The 16,961-nt window shown below is 35.6% G+C and overlaps 1 protein-coding gene across 1 annotated transcript; it reads right to left on the minus strand.

Annotated features, from left to right (window-relative positions):
* Positions 1-4,748: 4,748 nt before the first annotated feature.
* LOC124836599 (SMAD/FHA domain-containing protein) lies at positions 4,749-10,316 on the minus strand. Its single transcript, XM_047311773.2, has 5 exons — positions 9,952-10,316; positions 6,983-7,047; positions 6,850-6,910; positions 5,595-5,741; positions 4,749-4,984 (listed from the first exon to the last, which is right to left on the minus strand). Exons 1-5 carry the CDS (start codon positions 10,238-10,240, stop codon positions 4,860-4,862), a joined length of 687 nt encoding a protein of 228 aa, XP_047167729.1. The 5' UTR covers positions 10,241-10,316; the 3' UTR covers positions 4,749-4,859.
* Positions 10,317-16,961: the final 6,645 nt, after the last annotated feature.

Here is a 16,961-nt window from a genome sequence, read left to right on the forward strand (position 1 = left end):
GATAACGGGCGGCAATTCATTGATAAAGGCTTAGGAGAATTTTACAAAAGGCTGGGAATTAAACATGTCACGAGCTCGGTAGAGCACCCACAAACGAACGGCCAAGTGGAGGCGGCCAACAAAGTTATTGTCGCCGAGCTGAAGAAAAGGCTGGGAGATGCCAAAGGAGTCTGGGTCGATGAGCTTCAGGAAGTCCTGTGGGGATACCATTGCACGTCGCACGGTACAACTGGGGAAATCTCGTTCAACCTTACTTATGGAATGGACGCAATGTTACCGGTCGAGGTAGGAGAACCTACCATACGAAGGGGAGTTCAAAGTCTGCAAGATAACAATGATGAGCTTGGGGTGGAGCTAGATACTCTGGATGAACGAAGAGAGGTGGCAATGATCCGAGCGGAGGCTCGGAAAAGGCTGCTGGCGAGGCGTTACAACACCAAGGTCAGGCCTCGACAATTTGTTGAAGGAGACCTCGTGTGGAGAAAAACGGCTGAAGCCCGACGAAACCGATTGGCGGGAAAATTAGCCGCGAATTGGGAAGGCCCCTTCAGGGTGGTGGAAAACTTACAAAATGGAGCATACCGCCTGGAGCACCCGACGGGAAAGGCTATACCCAATACATGGAACGCATCCCACTTAAAATTTTATTTCAGTTAAGAGCTTTGTACTTATTATTCCATATTAATAATATTATGTTTATCACACGAAATCTTCGTCATGTCTTAGCAGCCGAGCAAGTGAGGCAGATTTCTTTTGTGAAATCTCACCTTGGTCTTAGGACACGCTTCTAGAGAGCTCCTAAGACCTAAACCGAGCGGAACTCCTAGGAGGCAACCCAAGCACGAAGCGAAAGGCTATGCGCGAAAAGTTGATAAGTAAAACAGGAAAATACAAGAAATGTGTAGAAAGCAAAGACTAAAAAGGCGTATATTCATTAAGTTCAAAAGTTGTTACAAGATAAAGTTGAAACAAAAAGCAGTAAAATCCTATGTCTAACACCTAGGATTGGTCTTCCGCTTCATCGGTCTCTCCTATCACTTCGACAGCAGCGTCGACATTCTGGGCGGCCGGAGGAGAGGATGGGGGAATGTGGATTGGAACTAGCTTATTATCCACCACCATCATGCTCACATCGATGCGGGGATCGTCGGTAGGCACTTGAAAGAGAAGATTACACTGGGCGAGAGCCTTATCAAACCCGAGCAGATGCTCGTTTACCACCTCATCACCCAGAAGCTTGTTTTCTGCCTCCAACTTCGTCACCCGATCCTAGAGCGAATCCCGCTCGGCCGTCACCTTCGTGTTGGAAGAGGTGGCCTTTTGGAGGTCGAGTTTAGCATCGTCCAAAGAACGTTGCATACGGCACTGAGTAGCACGAGCCTCGACCAACAGAGTGTTGGCTTTCTTCTTGTCCTCTGCCGCTATTCGCTCAGTCTCGACCAGGCGAAGGGTCAGGTCCTGGTTAGCCTTGAAGGCGGAATCAAAAATCGCTTGAAGAGCTTGAAGCTCTGTGGAAGCGGAAGCTCTCTTTTGGGGGGCATAGGTCAAGCACATGGTCGACCGCGCAGTCAACTCTAGAGCCATGTTGGAGGCCTCTTCCTCAGTCATCCCACTGACCAGGGTCTTTTCCTCAACAAAGAGGTCAAAATGGATGCTCTTCGCCACCCATGAGTTTGGACTCAGCAGCCTTGAGAGGGGAGGCCCAACAGGTAAACCCCTCTTAGCATGCTTGGACTCAGTCGAATTCTCCCGAGCGGCCTTTCGTTTCCCCTTTTTCTTTGGGGTGGACTCGAGCGGGGGAGCCTGATCGGTAACAACCTCGATTGGGGGCAGAGGAATGGACGCCTTTTGGACTGGAAGGGAGGTGGCAGGCGCGGCAACAGTGGACGGGGCATGGGACGAGCTCCCGCCCGGTTTTCTTACTTCGCCCCCCCTCTAGGCGAACAGGCGGGTAAAGGTGCTGTTCTTTGATGGATCCATTTTGGACAGGTAATCTGCAAGGCGGAAGAAAATTCAGATAAGTTCCAAATGGCTGCTCAACAAAAGGCGGTCAAAAATAGCTTACCGAACACATTAGATGGAAGGTTCTTGTTGCCTAGAAAACTGATCAGAACACGGCAAGAGGACTTAGGGGGTAGCTGACAGAGCTGATTTATCAAGTCCAGATCCTCGGGAGTCATCCGAGGCTTGGGCCAGGAAATGACCTTCTGAGGATCTCTGGTCCAGTAGAAGGGAAACTTGGCCTCTTTGGTCGGGGAGCAGAAGCTCTGGTATCCAATTTCTCTGGGCACGACTTTAAAGAACTGCCCTTTAAAGTCTTTGTACGAGTTGTTGTAAAGGGTCAGCAGGTGTTTGTTCCCGACTGTTCGAAGGGAGACCCAAGGTTTGGACTGGTGAGGCTGCACATGAAAGAAATAAAGGAAGGCTGCAGGAGTCGGTTTAAGGGCTATGCCGGAGCAGATGGCGGAGAACGCTTGCATGAAGGCCTAACCGTTTGGATGAAGCTGCGTGGGAGCCACGTTTAGCGTTCTCAATACACCCATTTGGAAGTCAGAGAAGTGGAGGAGAACCTTCAAATCTTTGAACATAGTGACATAAACATAGAAGAAGTCGGTGGGGTAGTTCCCCCGATCATGGCAGACGCGCTCGGTCATTTGGCAGATGGCTAGTTTGAAATGCCTAGCGTCGGCAGCCGCCTTGACCAGAGAAATGTGGCCGATTAAATCCCGGAAGGGCTGGCGATGGTGAAAAGAAGAGGAAATTTGCCTAACTTCGTGAGGCACCCAGTCATAGCCGGGGACAGTTGGCCAAGCTCGGGGCTTCCCATCCCAAGCGCCGGTGGAGTCCACATGGATGGCAACTTCTTTAGGAGCATCACTGTCCACCAATAGATCGGAGGAGTTCCCTGAAGGAGAAGCCCTAGTGTCGGGACCTGTAATGGCACCCAAGGACGAAGATGGACTGGCAACGTCATCGTCGGCGTACCCCCTACCCTCGTCGCCGGAGAAGTCAAAAGACATGGTTACCTGAGAAGTTGAAGACGAGAAGGACAGAAGGGAAGCAGGGAGGAAGAAGATGCTGGCGACGGCGAGGAGACTGAAGTAAAAAATTAGGGTAAAAGTATGGGTATTTATACAAAGATAGAAACCGATTCAACTGGCACATTTGAAGCGTCAAACGCCAAGAGATATGACGGTCCAAGCGACTTGACGTTTCAGTTGTAGAAAGATCTGACGGCTCAAGCGATCTGACGTTTCGTTTTTTACATTTCCCGCCTAAAAGTTACAGTCATGACTTTACGGTTCTCGCCAGAGCAAGTGTCAGCAGGTTAAAGGCTTGGACAAAGAAAGAGGAGAGCCGAACGGAGACCGCTCCAAAACCCTGCGCAAAAAGGTATTTTTGCTAGGGCTTGGGGGACTTGTGTTACTACCGAGGGCGGAGTAACCGACCGGGTGTGTTCAGATATGTCCGATCGGGTCTCTAAAGTCTAATATGTCCGATCGGGTTTCTCAAGTCGAATATGTCCGATCGAGCGGGACTCTAAAACTGTTTGCTGGAGACAACGGTTGAATGCTCATGAATGTGTAATTAATGAGGTAACGGTCGTTGTCGAGTATTTAAGATTAGCATTGAAAGCCATTAAGAGGTAAATTAATGGGTAATATTCTCTGAAATCATATAAATAACAATCGAAGGAGAAGGTAAACTCTCTGTTTTTTACAATTACATAGACCTGTAAAGACCAATTCTGACTTGAGCGTCGGAATGTTTCCTGCAGGTCACCCCACTTATACTGAGAACGAGCGTAAGGAAGGCGAAAGACTAAAAACCGATCGGTAGAGGAAGAGTGTTTCTGAGCGGAGGCAGCAGGAGTTTTTCCCGGTCCCATTCAGCAGAAACAAATATTAAATTTTACCAATTTTTAATAACCCGTGATATCTTAAAATTTGGAGCGTTTCAGCTATCGAAACAACAAACCACCAAACAGATGTAAGGTAACATGACCATGCCAAAGGTGGTGGAGGAAAGGAGAAAGCATCAGAGAGAGAACAAAGAGAGAAAGGAGAAAAATACTAAGGAGAAAAATCAGAGAGAGAACAAAGAGAAGATGAGGAGAGTTCAAACCTTTTTGCAACAGTGAAATGGGAGAAACCACAAAACCTTTTCGACCTAATTTCTCCTTCCACATCCCTAATTTTGGTTTTAAAAATAATTTTGAAACGAAACAATGACATTATCAAAAATTTATTGTTAAATATCACGATCCAACCATATATTATTGACAAAATTTGTAGTACTTTTCAACCTAATAAAAAGCTATTTAGAATAAAATTTTCAAATCCTATTAGAATGTTAAAAAAGAGATTCAATATAAGTTAGAAAAATACTATGAATAATTTGCATTACAAAAGTCTCTTCAATAAATTGTTTTAGACAACCATACATCAACAGCAAGTTTAGAATTGCTGAAACAAAATTTTTATGTAAAAAAAAAAGTTTGGTATGTCAAGAACATGATTATGAAATTATATATTTCAATAGATCATTAACTGTAAAAATAAAGTATTTCAGTGATTTTGTGATGAAAAGTTACTACTAGGTGATCAAAATTTTAGAACAAAATTTTTAAAATTTGCATATAATATATTTCAGCACTTAATTTTCTATAGGATAATAAATTTGATGACCTTTTTCTTTTTACCTAAATTCAAACAAAATCATAAATAACCTGTTAACAAGTATACATCAACGTTTTAAAACCAAGATTGAATTATACATTAATTGTGTTAATTAACCAAAGTCAAAATTTTCACCATTTGTTTATTTTAACTATAAACATGAACACTAGAAGTTGATGTTCAACTTGTTTCGGTATCATCGTTTTTTTTGTTTGTGTCTAGTTCAGTTTCAGTTTGCCCATCTGTATCAGCAACCTTCGCATTTTTCACCTTTGATACACGAAACATAGCTAAATGGGTGTCTCCTGTAAATGTTAATAACAATTAGGTCTCAAAATTCATATAAAATATAAGATGAGGACACAAATAAGCAATTTATCATTTTGAAACATGGTAAGATTTGTAATGACAGACAAAATATGCTACGATGTCTAATTTTTGGATTTGAATAATGATTTTTCTTTTAAAAAACTCATGTATCTTTATATATTAAGATTAAACATGTTTTAATCTTTAAACATAAAGTTAAAATTCGTCTTTTCTTCAAAATTTTAAAATATTTTAGTTTTTAATAAATATAGTTATTTTGTCTAATAATATTAATTTTTTTGTATTAAATAGTATTTCGGATTGATAATTGAGTTAAAATATAATAAATTATATAAACAGTCAAATGTCATCATAAACCATTATTTAATACATAAAAAAATTAGCTTCATTATATTAAAACAATTATATTAATTTAACTTTTTAAGTTTGAAAATTAAAATATATAAAAATTTAGAAACAAATTCTAATTTTAAATTAAAATTTAAAAATTACAAACATATTAAATTTATTGCATTTCATTAACATCCTAAATATTATTAAAATATAATAAAAAATTGTGAAAAATTAGAAGTTTGTAAAAGTTACCAAATGTAATAGAACTCCCAGGTGATAGAGTTGCAGCTACTCCAGGTCTCAGACGTTTGTCATTAATGAATGTCCCATTAGTGCTATCCAAATCTGTGACAAGAAGATTACCTTCTTTCTTCTGAATCCGTGCATGCACACCGGACACTGCAAATATCATATAACCTTTTAAATTCCAAACATCCTTTATAATATTTTATTTCCATACCTTAAAAATTCAATTATCAAATCCTTGGGACCTGTAACTTCAGATATCCATAGACAAAAGTTAAATCAAGTCTTTTGAAATCTTTGGACTTTATACTCAAAAAATAGTACAATCTCTTATTTTGAGATCTTGTACCAAACAAGATATTTTATGTCTGAAGAATTATGTGACATCCACAATCTTTATGAATCCTCACATTACTTATTACTATACTTCAGGTACATTAGCTGATTAGGATTTCAAAGAGTTTTAAAAGATTTGTGAATAAAAGGTTTTATGATATTCAATGAAAACGATATAACATGTCTAGTGTCATTAAATTAGGACAATTATGATCTTTTAAGGAGGACAACAATTTTAGGTGTATTAAATTGAGATTTCAGAAGATTTTAAAAAAACATTTTATTTTGGTATTCAACGAAAATTTTAAAGGGGACAATGAAAGTCGGTCATATAAGTAGATATTTTTCTACTATTTATAAGAAATATGTTGGTGGTATTCATTTTCAAAAGGTATAAAAAGATTTCACGAGACTTTTTAGTAGAATGAAAAAAATTTATTATTAAACAATCTTTTTCAAACCTTGAGACTTTTTCTTTATCTATCTCATATGGTAAGTTCTCAAATACTTGGCATTTTCTTCACCAACGATGTTGGTGCAATGAATTTCCATCGAAAGACTTTTTTTTCTTATTGCTTCTATGTCAAACTTTTCTTTCTCTCATCACACATTATCTTTTTTTCTCTTTGTAGAGTACTTTATAACTTTGTTCACAAAGAATAATAAATGTTCAACTAAATGAATAGACAAATATCTTCTTCAGTATTATCATATAACTTGCTAGACAAAGAAAATCATAATTTTGAACAAAATTTATAACCGATTGAAGAGAGTCAATGGGACGAACAAGAAAGTTTATGCGTAGACAACTAAATAAGATATGAAGTTAAAATCAATTGCTAATTAATCATTAACAGATTGAAAAACTTGTAATGGATTTATATATTTTTCCAACCTTATTACTTTCTGAAATGGAACACTATACCTGTTGCAACTGGAATTACTAGATCAGCTTTGTCTGGTACACGTCCAACAGTCACCTCACTCTACATATTCAAAAGCCAGTTATTCAGAAATATACTAGGCCACACAATATTATTGATCATAAAATTACTTACAGAAGCAATTTCATATACACCTGGCATCTCAACCTTGTACCCTATGTGCCTTGTATCACCATCTCCTATCAAATAACATTCATTATGTTTCCAATGTAATAAAAAGCCTTGTTAATCTTGACAAAAAGAAAATCATATTAAAACAAATACTTAAAGTGGTGGACCTTTGGGCCTCTTACCTTAAACCTCACAGATTCCTATTTTGGACTGCTAGCCCCATCAAAATCTTAAGTTAAACCATTTATTTCTTATTTAATGCTTAACTTGAAAGGTTTGAGATCAAAGAAGAAGCAAAGATTGTTATATTGACTAGTCTTTCCGAGGCAAAAAGATTGGTGGACCATTCGTTAGCCTTCAAGCAGTCATGGAAGCTTAGAACATTCCAGAATATTAAATGTCCATGTATCAAACTAGCAATATACAAAAAAGATAAAAGAAAAACCTAAGAAACAAAATTCATTAGAATCCTAATTTTTTTCTTTATTGTATGGAATATACACATCAATATTCATGGATCATACCTTTTATTCCATTCCCAGTTCCAATGTTAATAGGAGTGGGACTTCTACTTTTTCCGACGGCAACGAAAAAAATTCGCCGTATTTGGGCTTTTCCTAGTATCTTATTGTTAACTATAGTTGCAATAGAGTATAAAGAATGAGTGTTCAACAAGACATATACTAGCACTGACTTCGAGAAAAAAAATGCAGATTATTTTATACTACAAGTCACACATTTTAGGTGACTTTGATCCACCACACAAAGTGACAAGCAATAGAAGGAGATTTAAATCAAAGGATTTAAGCTGGGTGGATGAAATCAAGGGATGGTTTTGGTGTTATTGGAGATGGAAAGGTGTCTCTTAAGCTAAAAGAAAAATTTTACTCCATATGACAAGTGATGATGCTTATTATGGTAATGAATGTCGAGAAATAAAGGGCTGGCATGAGAGTAATATAGTAAGGGTGGGTTGCAAAGATGATAATGTCATCTTAAATAAGTGATCAGACCAGAAAAAAAAGTGTGAGGAATTAAGTGTGGAGTTGAAAGTCTCACATCAAGTGAAGATGGCTAAGATGAGCAATATATAAAGAGAAAACTCACAATATTAATGTCTTAATGTTTTGGGTTTTAGGTGCCCTTAGGTCTCTTTTCTGGGTTAAATTCAGACACATGTAAAGGAGAAAAAGAGCATGACAAAAGAAGGTACACGAAATATTCTCTTCTATCTTGCATATCCCAACAGGGAAAATATATATACAAAGTGAAAAACCATTTTGGATAGGGATCAGCCAGGATAACATAAACGACAAAATAAGCAAATACAACTAAAACATTCTAGAACCTACTAATATTTAAAGCAAACATAACAATATAACAGATTGGACTGAGTCAAGAGTGTGCTGAAGAATGAGGAATAGATTAGGCCAAGAAAGTGTTAGGCTTCTTCTGTTTTAACATAAATCCAAATCTCTTTGGTTATGCAGTTTTTAGTTTTTCTTTTTTTACAAATTAGAGTATGAATAAATTAATTTTAGCTCGTGAAGAAGCTAATTTGAAGTTTTTTCTTATTTTTTCTTCCTAAAAGAATTTATGGAAAAATTCATCCAACCAAATCCATAATCATGTAATTTTTAACTTTAGTGACACATAATTCTCTTTTCTGAAATAAAAGTGGGATCTCTATCTTAGTTTTTTTGTTTTGTTTTGTTTAGTTTTGAAAGCAGTAAGCAACTAATAGAAGAGCGTTTTCTAACAAAATAACCAACTAAGGTCTACTAACAAGAAAAAAAAAACTACAGAAACTTTGACACTGCACAACCACAAGACTAATGACGCTATATTGTATTAAATATTGGAGAACACAAGAGCATATGATAAAGGCTGCTAAGTGCATTGATGAGTGATAAAGGTTTATTGGTATCTAACATTTGAGAAGATAGTAGAATTGAGCCCAAGATTGTTTGGGCATTAGAGAAAAAGATTAACAGAATCCAGTTGAAAGAGTTGATCAAACAGAGGATATCCCAATAGTTAGAGAAAAAGGTGGATTAGAACCAAAATAGATTCAAAATGAAACTGATGAAAAGGCTCTATGATAAAATGGATTCTTTGAAGAATTGGTTTAGTACAGAACATAATATTTAGCCATCTCCACCAAGTGGCAAATGCTTTGCTGCTGTTGTAACTTACATTTTCCAAACTAATTTCTCAATTTTTCTGAAGAAAAATCATGCATAACTGTGATGGATCTTACAAAATACCATGTTCAAACAATTCATTTGTATTTTAACAGGTCTCAGATGACAAAGTTACCCTCTCCCTAGTTAAAGAAACTAAAACAAACAAAAAGAAAACCCTCCCAAACAAATAAAACTATGGTCCAATGTCCTTTAAATAATATCATCTGTCTTCAAAATTTCAAATGTGAGCACTATACCAAATGTGAGAACTATTTACTAGGCAAATCTCAAAGTTGTTCTGGCAGGGAATTCCCAATTTTCCCACAGGATTTTCAATCATCTATTGAAGGGTGTCACCACCTTTTTTGACAAATTATATAACTCCTCTAATATTGAATAACCTGTAAGAAACGTAAAGGAATCCTGGGATAAAATTCTAACATGAATTTCTTTGTTTCATATTGAAACCTTTAGGAATTAGTAACAGGTGCTCATCAGTCATCAAGGGTGTGCATGCTGCATCCTAGATTGGGTACATAATTATAAAACATCTCATAATATAGACCAGTACAATTCCCCACCACCCCTACATAAAAAGGGTTCATATCAATAAAAATAAACACCAATTTTCCATGTTCAAGTACACTCTCCTATGATCCTATCTGCATAACTCCAAGCACATTGTATGCAAGATTTTTAGTTTATAGAAAACAGAAAATTGTAGAGGGATTATTTAAAGCTCTAGTTTGTAGAAAGGGTTCTATAGAGGAGAAAGATGTAACTGACCAACTGGTTCAAGAAGCCATCTTTCTGCATTATTGGCATTTGTTGTAGGGGTTGTTGTTGAGGATGCAGCCTCTGATGCATGTACAACTCCAAGGTTCTGCTTTTCTTTTGCTATGGATCTAACACCAGATTGTGGATGCAACAGAAAGCACTTGGGCAAATGATGGTGGGTTACTGAACTGAAAGCAACTGAGGTGGGTTTGCAGTGAAGCGAGAGTGGTGAATTCCACAAAGTTTGAGACTTTGGGAATTTTGCAAGGGAGAGAGAAGGTACAAATATGATTTCCATTTGAGCTAGAGTTGTTAGACAGTGCGAGAGAAAAGTAGCTGATGTTTGCTCATATGGGTTGGCTTGGAGGTCCTGGTGACGAAGGATAAACCTGAAAGGTGATCTCGGTGTGACTAATGGGAAATGGGGTGTGTAGCATGTGGCAGTCATTTAATGCTTTACACAACAAGAAATTGGATAAATATATGATCTTTTAATGTTATGTTTTTTATTTCATATTTTATACTGATTGATTTTTAATTGTTAAATTGGTGATGAAAAATAGACATCTGCACCACATAATTTCTTTGCACACCCGCTCAAATTTCAAAATAGCATTTTGCCCTTCATAAAGTGACTTCTAAAATCTTTCAAAAACTTTTAAAAACAAGTTTTCCAAAATTTTCCGAATAAAATTTTTGGAAATAAAATTTTCTGAACAAAATTTTTGAAATATCTACATTATAAAAATGTATTTTGGAATAACCTTTCTGAAATAAAATTTCTAAAATAAACTTTTTGGAATATATATATATATATATATATATATATATATATATATATATATATATATATATATATCTTTTGAACACTCTACATGAAATCTATTTTCGAAATACATAAAATGTGTTCTGAACAGAATATTCTCTCTCATTATATTTTGCAACATTATCTCTCTTCTTCTTTCTCTGCAGCGGCTTGTTACTAGCAAGGACAATAATTTGTGGCGAAAGTATTTGAATCTTTTTATATTATTGTGAGGGTGCAGATAATAAATGTGAGATTGTCTAAAGCAATAGTCAAAAGTAAGACTGATGCATGTTAAATAAGTTTAGTTTGTTCTACTCTTTTATTTTATGACTTTCAGAAAATTAAAAAATAAATCTAAAACTATATATATAATTTATTTCAATTAATATTAATTTTTAGATCCAAATAATTTATAGATAAAGTTGAAATAGGTTGTGCAAGTTAAGTCTTCTGTCTAGGTTAAGTCTAGGTAAAGTTCAGTTTGAGTTAGATTTACTCATGTTTGAGTTAGATTTATTCCATGCTAGGTTAGTTAACTTGAATTGCAAGTTTACTCGAATTGAAGAATCAAGATGAGTTGGCCTGAACCGAAGGTCGAAGCAAGTTGTCCCGCTGAAGATCAAGTTAAGCTGGTATCAGATAAAGGTTGAGTGGAATAGGCTTAAGTTGAAGGTTGAGGCAAGTCGATTTGGTTAAAGGTTAAAGTGAGTCGAATCGGGTTCAAGGTCAAGTTGAGTTGACTTGGACTGAAGGTCGAGATGAGTTGGTTCGAACTGAAGGTTAAACCAAGTTAGAATAAATTGAAGGTCAAGTCAAGTTTGGTTGGTTTGAAAGGGTTGAAGGTTGAGGTGCTTTAGCTTGAGGTTCAAGATTTACGAAAGTCGATTGAGGATGAAGGTCATGGCAGAGTTAATTGGACCTTTGGCACGATTCGACTCGGCTCAACCTTTAGTTCGAGCTTAAGGTCATATATTTAGGAGTTAATTAAAATCTTATAACAAAAACTCATTTTGGCTCTAACCCTAACCCACTTTAAAAAGGGGTTAAGGCTTTTCGAGACCCCTCAATTGATGGTCACATAAAATAGGTACTTATTTAGGAGTGAATTGGAATTTACCTAAGGGTCATTGGTCAAATTAATACCACTACTCAAAGGTCATTGATAACGGTTGAAAATATGATTATCTGTGATATAATTTTGATACTAAACGAACCATTTTTGACTTAGAAGCTTGCTTGAATTCGTGTTTTTACTTTTAGTTTTGTGAATAAGTGAGTATAAGTTATACTGTATGATTTTATCACTAAATTCCCTTTATTTTGTAGCTAATAATGTGCTTGGAAGAATCTCCAACAATATATAGAGCTGTATAGAGCTAAATCAGCCAAAAAAAACAAGCAAAACAGCAAAAAAAGTGAGTTTTGGAATGTTACCGCCAGGGCTGAGCGCCCCTGAGCGCCAGTTTTCTTCCCGCACCATGGCTGGGCGCCCTTCCAGGGGCACTGAGCGCCAGTTTTGACTCGTACCACGCCTAGGCGCCTCACTTAGGGCGCTGAGCGTCAGCGAAGTGGGCTTGGACCTGTTTTTTGTTATTTTTTAGTTCTATTTAAGGACTTGGACGTCCTAGGGACTATATCTTTTGATGGCTTGAGCACAGAAACACACTTTTCACCCCTTTGGGGTAGATTTGGGGATGTGACAGCTCTCCTCTTCTCTTTCTAGGGTTTTTCTATCTCTTTCATTATTTCATTGTTCATCTAGTTTCTCCATGATGATGGGGAACTAAACCTTATTTGTTGTTGGGGAAAGATGTAACCTCTTAAATTCTCATGTATTTTGAATTGATTCTTAATTATTTATGCTTCTTTCATTAATTGTTAGGGTAATTCTTCTTCACTCAATGCTTGCTTTGTTTAACTCATTCATTAGCATGATGTATGATTTGCATGAGTACCGAAAGGTATCTTACAATTCAGGTTCTGGAGAATTATTCCCAGAAGCAGTATTGCTCAGGAATGGGGGTATGAGTTTTGGTTGTCTTAAGCTTCTGTTCATAAGAATTAATTATTAGGGGTGATGAAAGACATTATGACCTATAATTAAGGATAGGTTTTCTTCGTCGAGGAATCGGGTTTTAAGTACTTTAGATAGTGACATTGACATTAATGAAGAAGTAGAATTCGTATATGCATGAGAGGAAACTTGGTGAAATCTAAACCCCAACAACATACTCATCTCATATTTTAAACTTCATCCATTCATCTATGTGTTTAGCCTCAATTGATCAAATTGCATTCATGTTTATTTTTATTGCATTTGCATTGAAAACCCCCAAAAAATTTTCGTAAGTCTTAATTGGTTAAGCAATTATATAACTATTTAGTGTCGTGAGTCCTTTGGGATACGATACTTGGTCTTACCATTTTATATTACTTGATACAATTTGGTACACTTGTCGAAGTCTTAACAGTCATCCTATCGAATTTTTAAGCATTAAAATACATCTTAAATTTGGATGCAATCATAAGATATTTCTAACATATCATAAGCTTCGAAAATTCACATATTTTCAAATCCAACACATAAAAAGAATTTTAGAATTGCAAAAGATACTAAAACAATTTTAATTTATTGATTAATCTAAAAATGTATTATCTTTTATTTAGTCCTTGCATTTGTACTTACTTTTAAAATACAAGCATTTGAGCATTGAAATACTTCTTAAATTCGAATGATTATTGTATCATATACATTGAAGTATTGTTTGGCCATGACCGTATATAATCTAATCCTAGCTGAATACATTGTCAGCCTACTAGGTTGACATATACTCAGTCCACACCTACTCACCCAAGATGAGGTCATACCAATTGCATTATCAGTCACATTAATTTGTAAGTTATACCCATCCAGGTAAACGCCCATGAACAATAAGTATAAATAGAACATTTTACGAGGTACATTAATTACATTCATTTATTATTGCATTGATTATCTTTTAATGCACTAAGTTAACTTGGTGTCAGAGTGTCTTTTATAGGCACAACCCATGTTCAGCTAAGAGAGGGTGAGTACTCTTAAAGAAGACAAATACTCCTGAAGTTGAAGGCTTGAAGCGCTTGGAGTGTTTGTTGAAAGTCTTCGCATGATATATTTAGCTCTATAAGAACAATTAGAGCCTATCGTGGGATCAACTTATATTTTGTCAAGAGAAAATTTTATGGTGCCTATGAGAACTTGAGAGAGTTAAGCATGACCCTCCTCGACCGACATAGTTACTTTCTTATAAGCCTGGGCAAAACTTCAGCAGGAGTTTGTTGAGTTCAAGAAAATGAGCATTGAAGAAATGAATGCCTTGAGGAAGGTGAACACTAGGCTGAAAATGTAACACCTCAATTCCAGGAGTCACTAAAACACCCTAAAATTAAACGTTTTTGTAACATTATCCAAATCCTAAAAAAATAAATTGAATACATTTAATAAATTTCAAATGTTAATTAAACTTTTACCAAACCAAATACTAAAATTCAATTGTACCGAATATATAAATTCTTGAATTTCTTTTCCAAAGCGAAACTATAATTCATATGAAACCCGAGATAACATTTTCCTTCTCTCAACCGTCTACTCAGTACCTGCAAGATCTCCATCTACTCCCGTATAACACAAACATTATACGATCATCACCACACACACAAAATTATTGGTGAGATAACCGAATAAACATCAAAACAACAATGCAACATTTATATCTCAATCATTAAGTCTTTACCACGATCTTATCACAACAAATAACATCAATACATAGTAAGACTATAACCAGTAATGCAATAATGATAACGGTAAATCTTAACATTATCTGTGGTGCATTTTTTTTACCAAATCAACTCTCTTTAGCTTGAAGCTTGCTTAATCCTCTCTTTTCTCTGACTTTTGTGAATAAATTTAGTCTAGGTCACACTTAATGGTTTTCATCACTAATTCCCTCACTTTGTAGGCAATTTATGTGCATTGGAAGAGCATCAAAATCATCAAGGAATTGGAACCCAAGAAAAGCAGTAAAAGCATCAAAATATAAGGCAATGAAGGCAAATTTTCATGCCTCCGCGCCCCTCTAGAGGCGCTTAGCGCCATTTGCCTCACAGTTTCCATGCCTGGGCGCCCTAGCTAGGGCGTTGAGCGTCATTCCTTGCGCAAGTCTGGCGCATGCGCGCCCTATTCAAGGTGTTGAGTGTCATCTATTGCGTAACTCTCGCGCCTGGGCACCCTTTTGTCTGGGCGTTGAGCGTGACACTTGCTGATGTGGTACCCTATTTTTAATGTTACCATGCAATGAGTGTATCATCTTTTGGCGGCTGAAGCACAAAACTTAGACTTTTGGAGCTCTTGGAGAAAGCTTGGGTGTGTGGGAGCTCTTCCTTCTTCTTCCTTGGGTCTCCATTGCTTCCCATTTCCTCCATTTCTTCCACTGTAAGCTCAAGCTCTCCATGACAATGGAGAGCTAACTTCTTTTTTGTTGGAGAAGGATGTAACCTCTGAACTTCATGTATATGAACATGTTTTGAATATATTAAGCTTCTTTCATTGAATTTTAGTAGTTTTCTCCTATTCTTAATGCTTGTTATGTTTTTGACCATTCATAACTTGATTTTTGGGGTTTATTTGATATTAGAAAATAACTTATGAACCTTGACTTGGATTAAACTACCTAAAGGAAATAGTATCTAGGAATAGAGCTAGGACCTTTAGTTATCATAAACTTCTTTTCTTAATACGGAAGTGATTATTAGGGTTTTCAAGAAATTGAAGTCTAATAACCAAGTCTAGGCTCTTTATTCTAAGGAATTGGGTTTTGAGTAATTTAGTAAGTTGATATTATCATTTAAATGAAGATGATGAGTTCTAATATACATGAAAGTGAAGTAGGTGACATCTAACCCCAACATTACCAACTCATATCATCTTTAATCTCATTCATTTACTCTTGTTTTAGCTACAAAAGATCATTTTACATCTGAAGCGTTATGTTTAATTTTATTGCACTTAAATCTCACTCAATGAAATCATTCTTTAGTCTTAATTAGTTTAATAATCATAAGATCGTTTAGTGTCACACGAGTCTCTTGGAAAACGATATATGGTCTTACTAGTTTATTACTTGATACGATTCGGTACGCTGGTCGATGTCTTAACAAATAACAAACCATATATTCCCTTAAAAGGAATCATGATCAACCCATTAACTCTATACAACCGATCCATTAAAGGCAACTCATGCCAATACCAATTATAATATCCGAGAAAATAGGAGTTTTAAAAATAAAATAGTTTTGAGACTTTGAGTTTTTGTTTTGAAAATTAGTGTTCTTAAGTGTATATTTTTGTTAGAACATAATTCTTATGTTATTTCTTTAATTTTATTTATATTTTTTCCTAGGAGTAAAAGAGTCTTTTACCTTTTATTAATTAGGTGCAAGAAATTAAAATAGGGGGTATAGAAAGGAAAAACATGCAAATTAAGTAAAATGAAAAATTAATAGGAGATTTAATCTTCGTGGGTTTAAAGATCAAAAGAGATATTATTATTAGAAAGGCTTAATACTCTATTTTGTCCCCAATTTCGCTCGACAATGTCAAATTAGTCCATCCTTTAAAACGTGCGTCAATTACGTCCTTACTTAATAAAATTTATATCAATGAAATCCCTTCCGTTAAATTCGTACAAACGGTGTTAATAGAAGAGAGAGAAAAATAATTAACACCGTTTGTACGGATTTAACGGAAGGACGTAATTGACGCACGTTTTAAAAGATGAACTAATTTGACATTGTCGAGCGAAACTGGGGACAAAATAGGGTATTATGCCTATTAGAAAAAACCATTACTAGATATTGTTAGATATTTTAAAAGATATTTTAAAAGATATTTTTAGATATTGTTAATTAAAAGATATCTTAAGATATTATTGGATGTAATTAGATATTATACAATAATAATAATAATATATTATTGATAGACTTATTATAATAAATTAGAAAAAAATATATTATTATAAGTAAAAAAATATTAGAGATATAATTGTGTTGATTTATTAATATTAAAATATAGGTTTAAACCCTCGGTTGGTCCTCGTATTTATATGGAAATCTCAAATGGGTCATCGTTTTTTTTTTTGTCTCAATTGGGTCATATTTTTTGTAAAAATGAGCC

This window comes from Vigna umbellata, chromosome 7, assembly GCF_029865625.1.
Source record: "Vigna umbellata cultivar VRB3 chromosome 7, Vumbellata_1.0, whole genome shotgun sequence".
Classification (NCBI taxonomy): Eukaryota; Viridiplantae; Streptophyta; class Magnoliopsida; order Fabales; family Fabaceae; genus Vigna; species Vigna umbellata.

Excerpts from the sequence above, each read along its gene's own strand:
- LOC124836599 (XM_047311773.2), bottom strand. The coding sequence starts at position 10,240 with ATGGAAATCATATTTGTACCTTCTCTCTCCCTTGCAAAATTCCCAAAG. Across the intron at positions 5,742-6,849 it reads AGTAATTCCAGTTGCAACAG|TGTCCGGTGTGCATGCACGG; the intron begins GTATAGTGTTCC and ends TGATATTTGCAG. Across the intron at positions 4,985-5,594 it reads TGGGAGTTCTATTACATTTG|GAGACACCCATTTAGCTATG; the intron begins GTAACTTTTACA and ends TAACATTTACAG.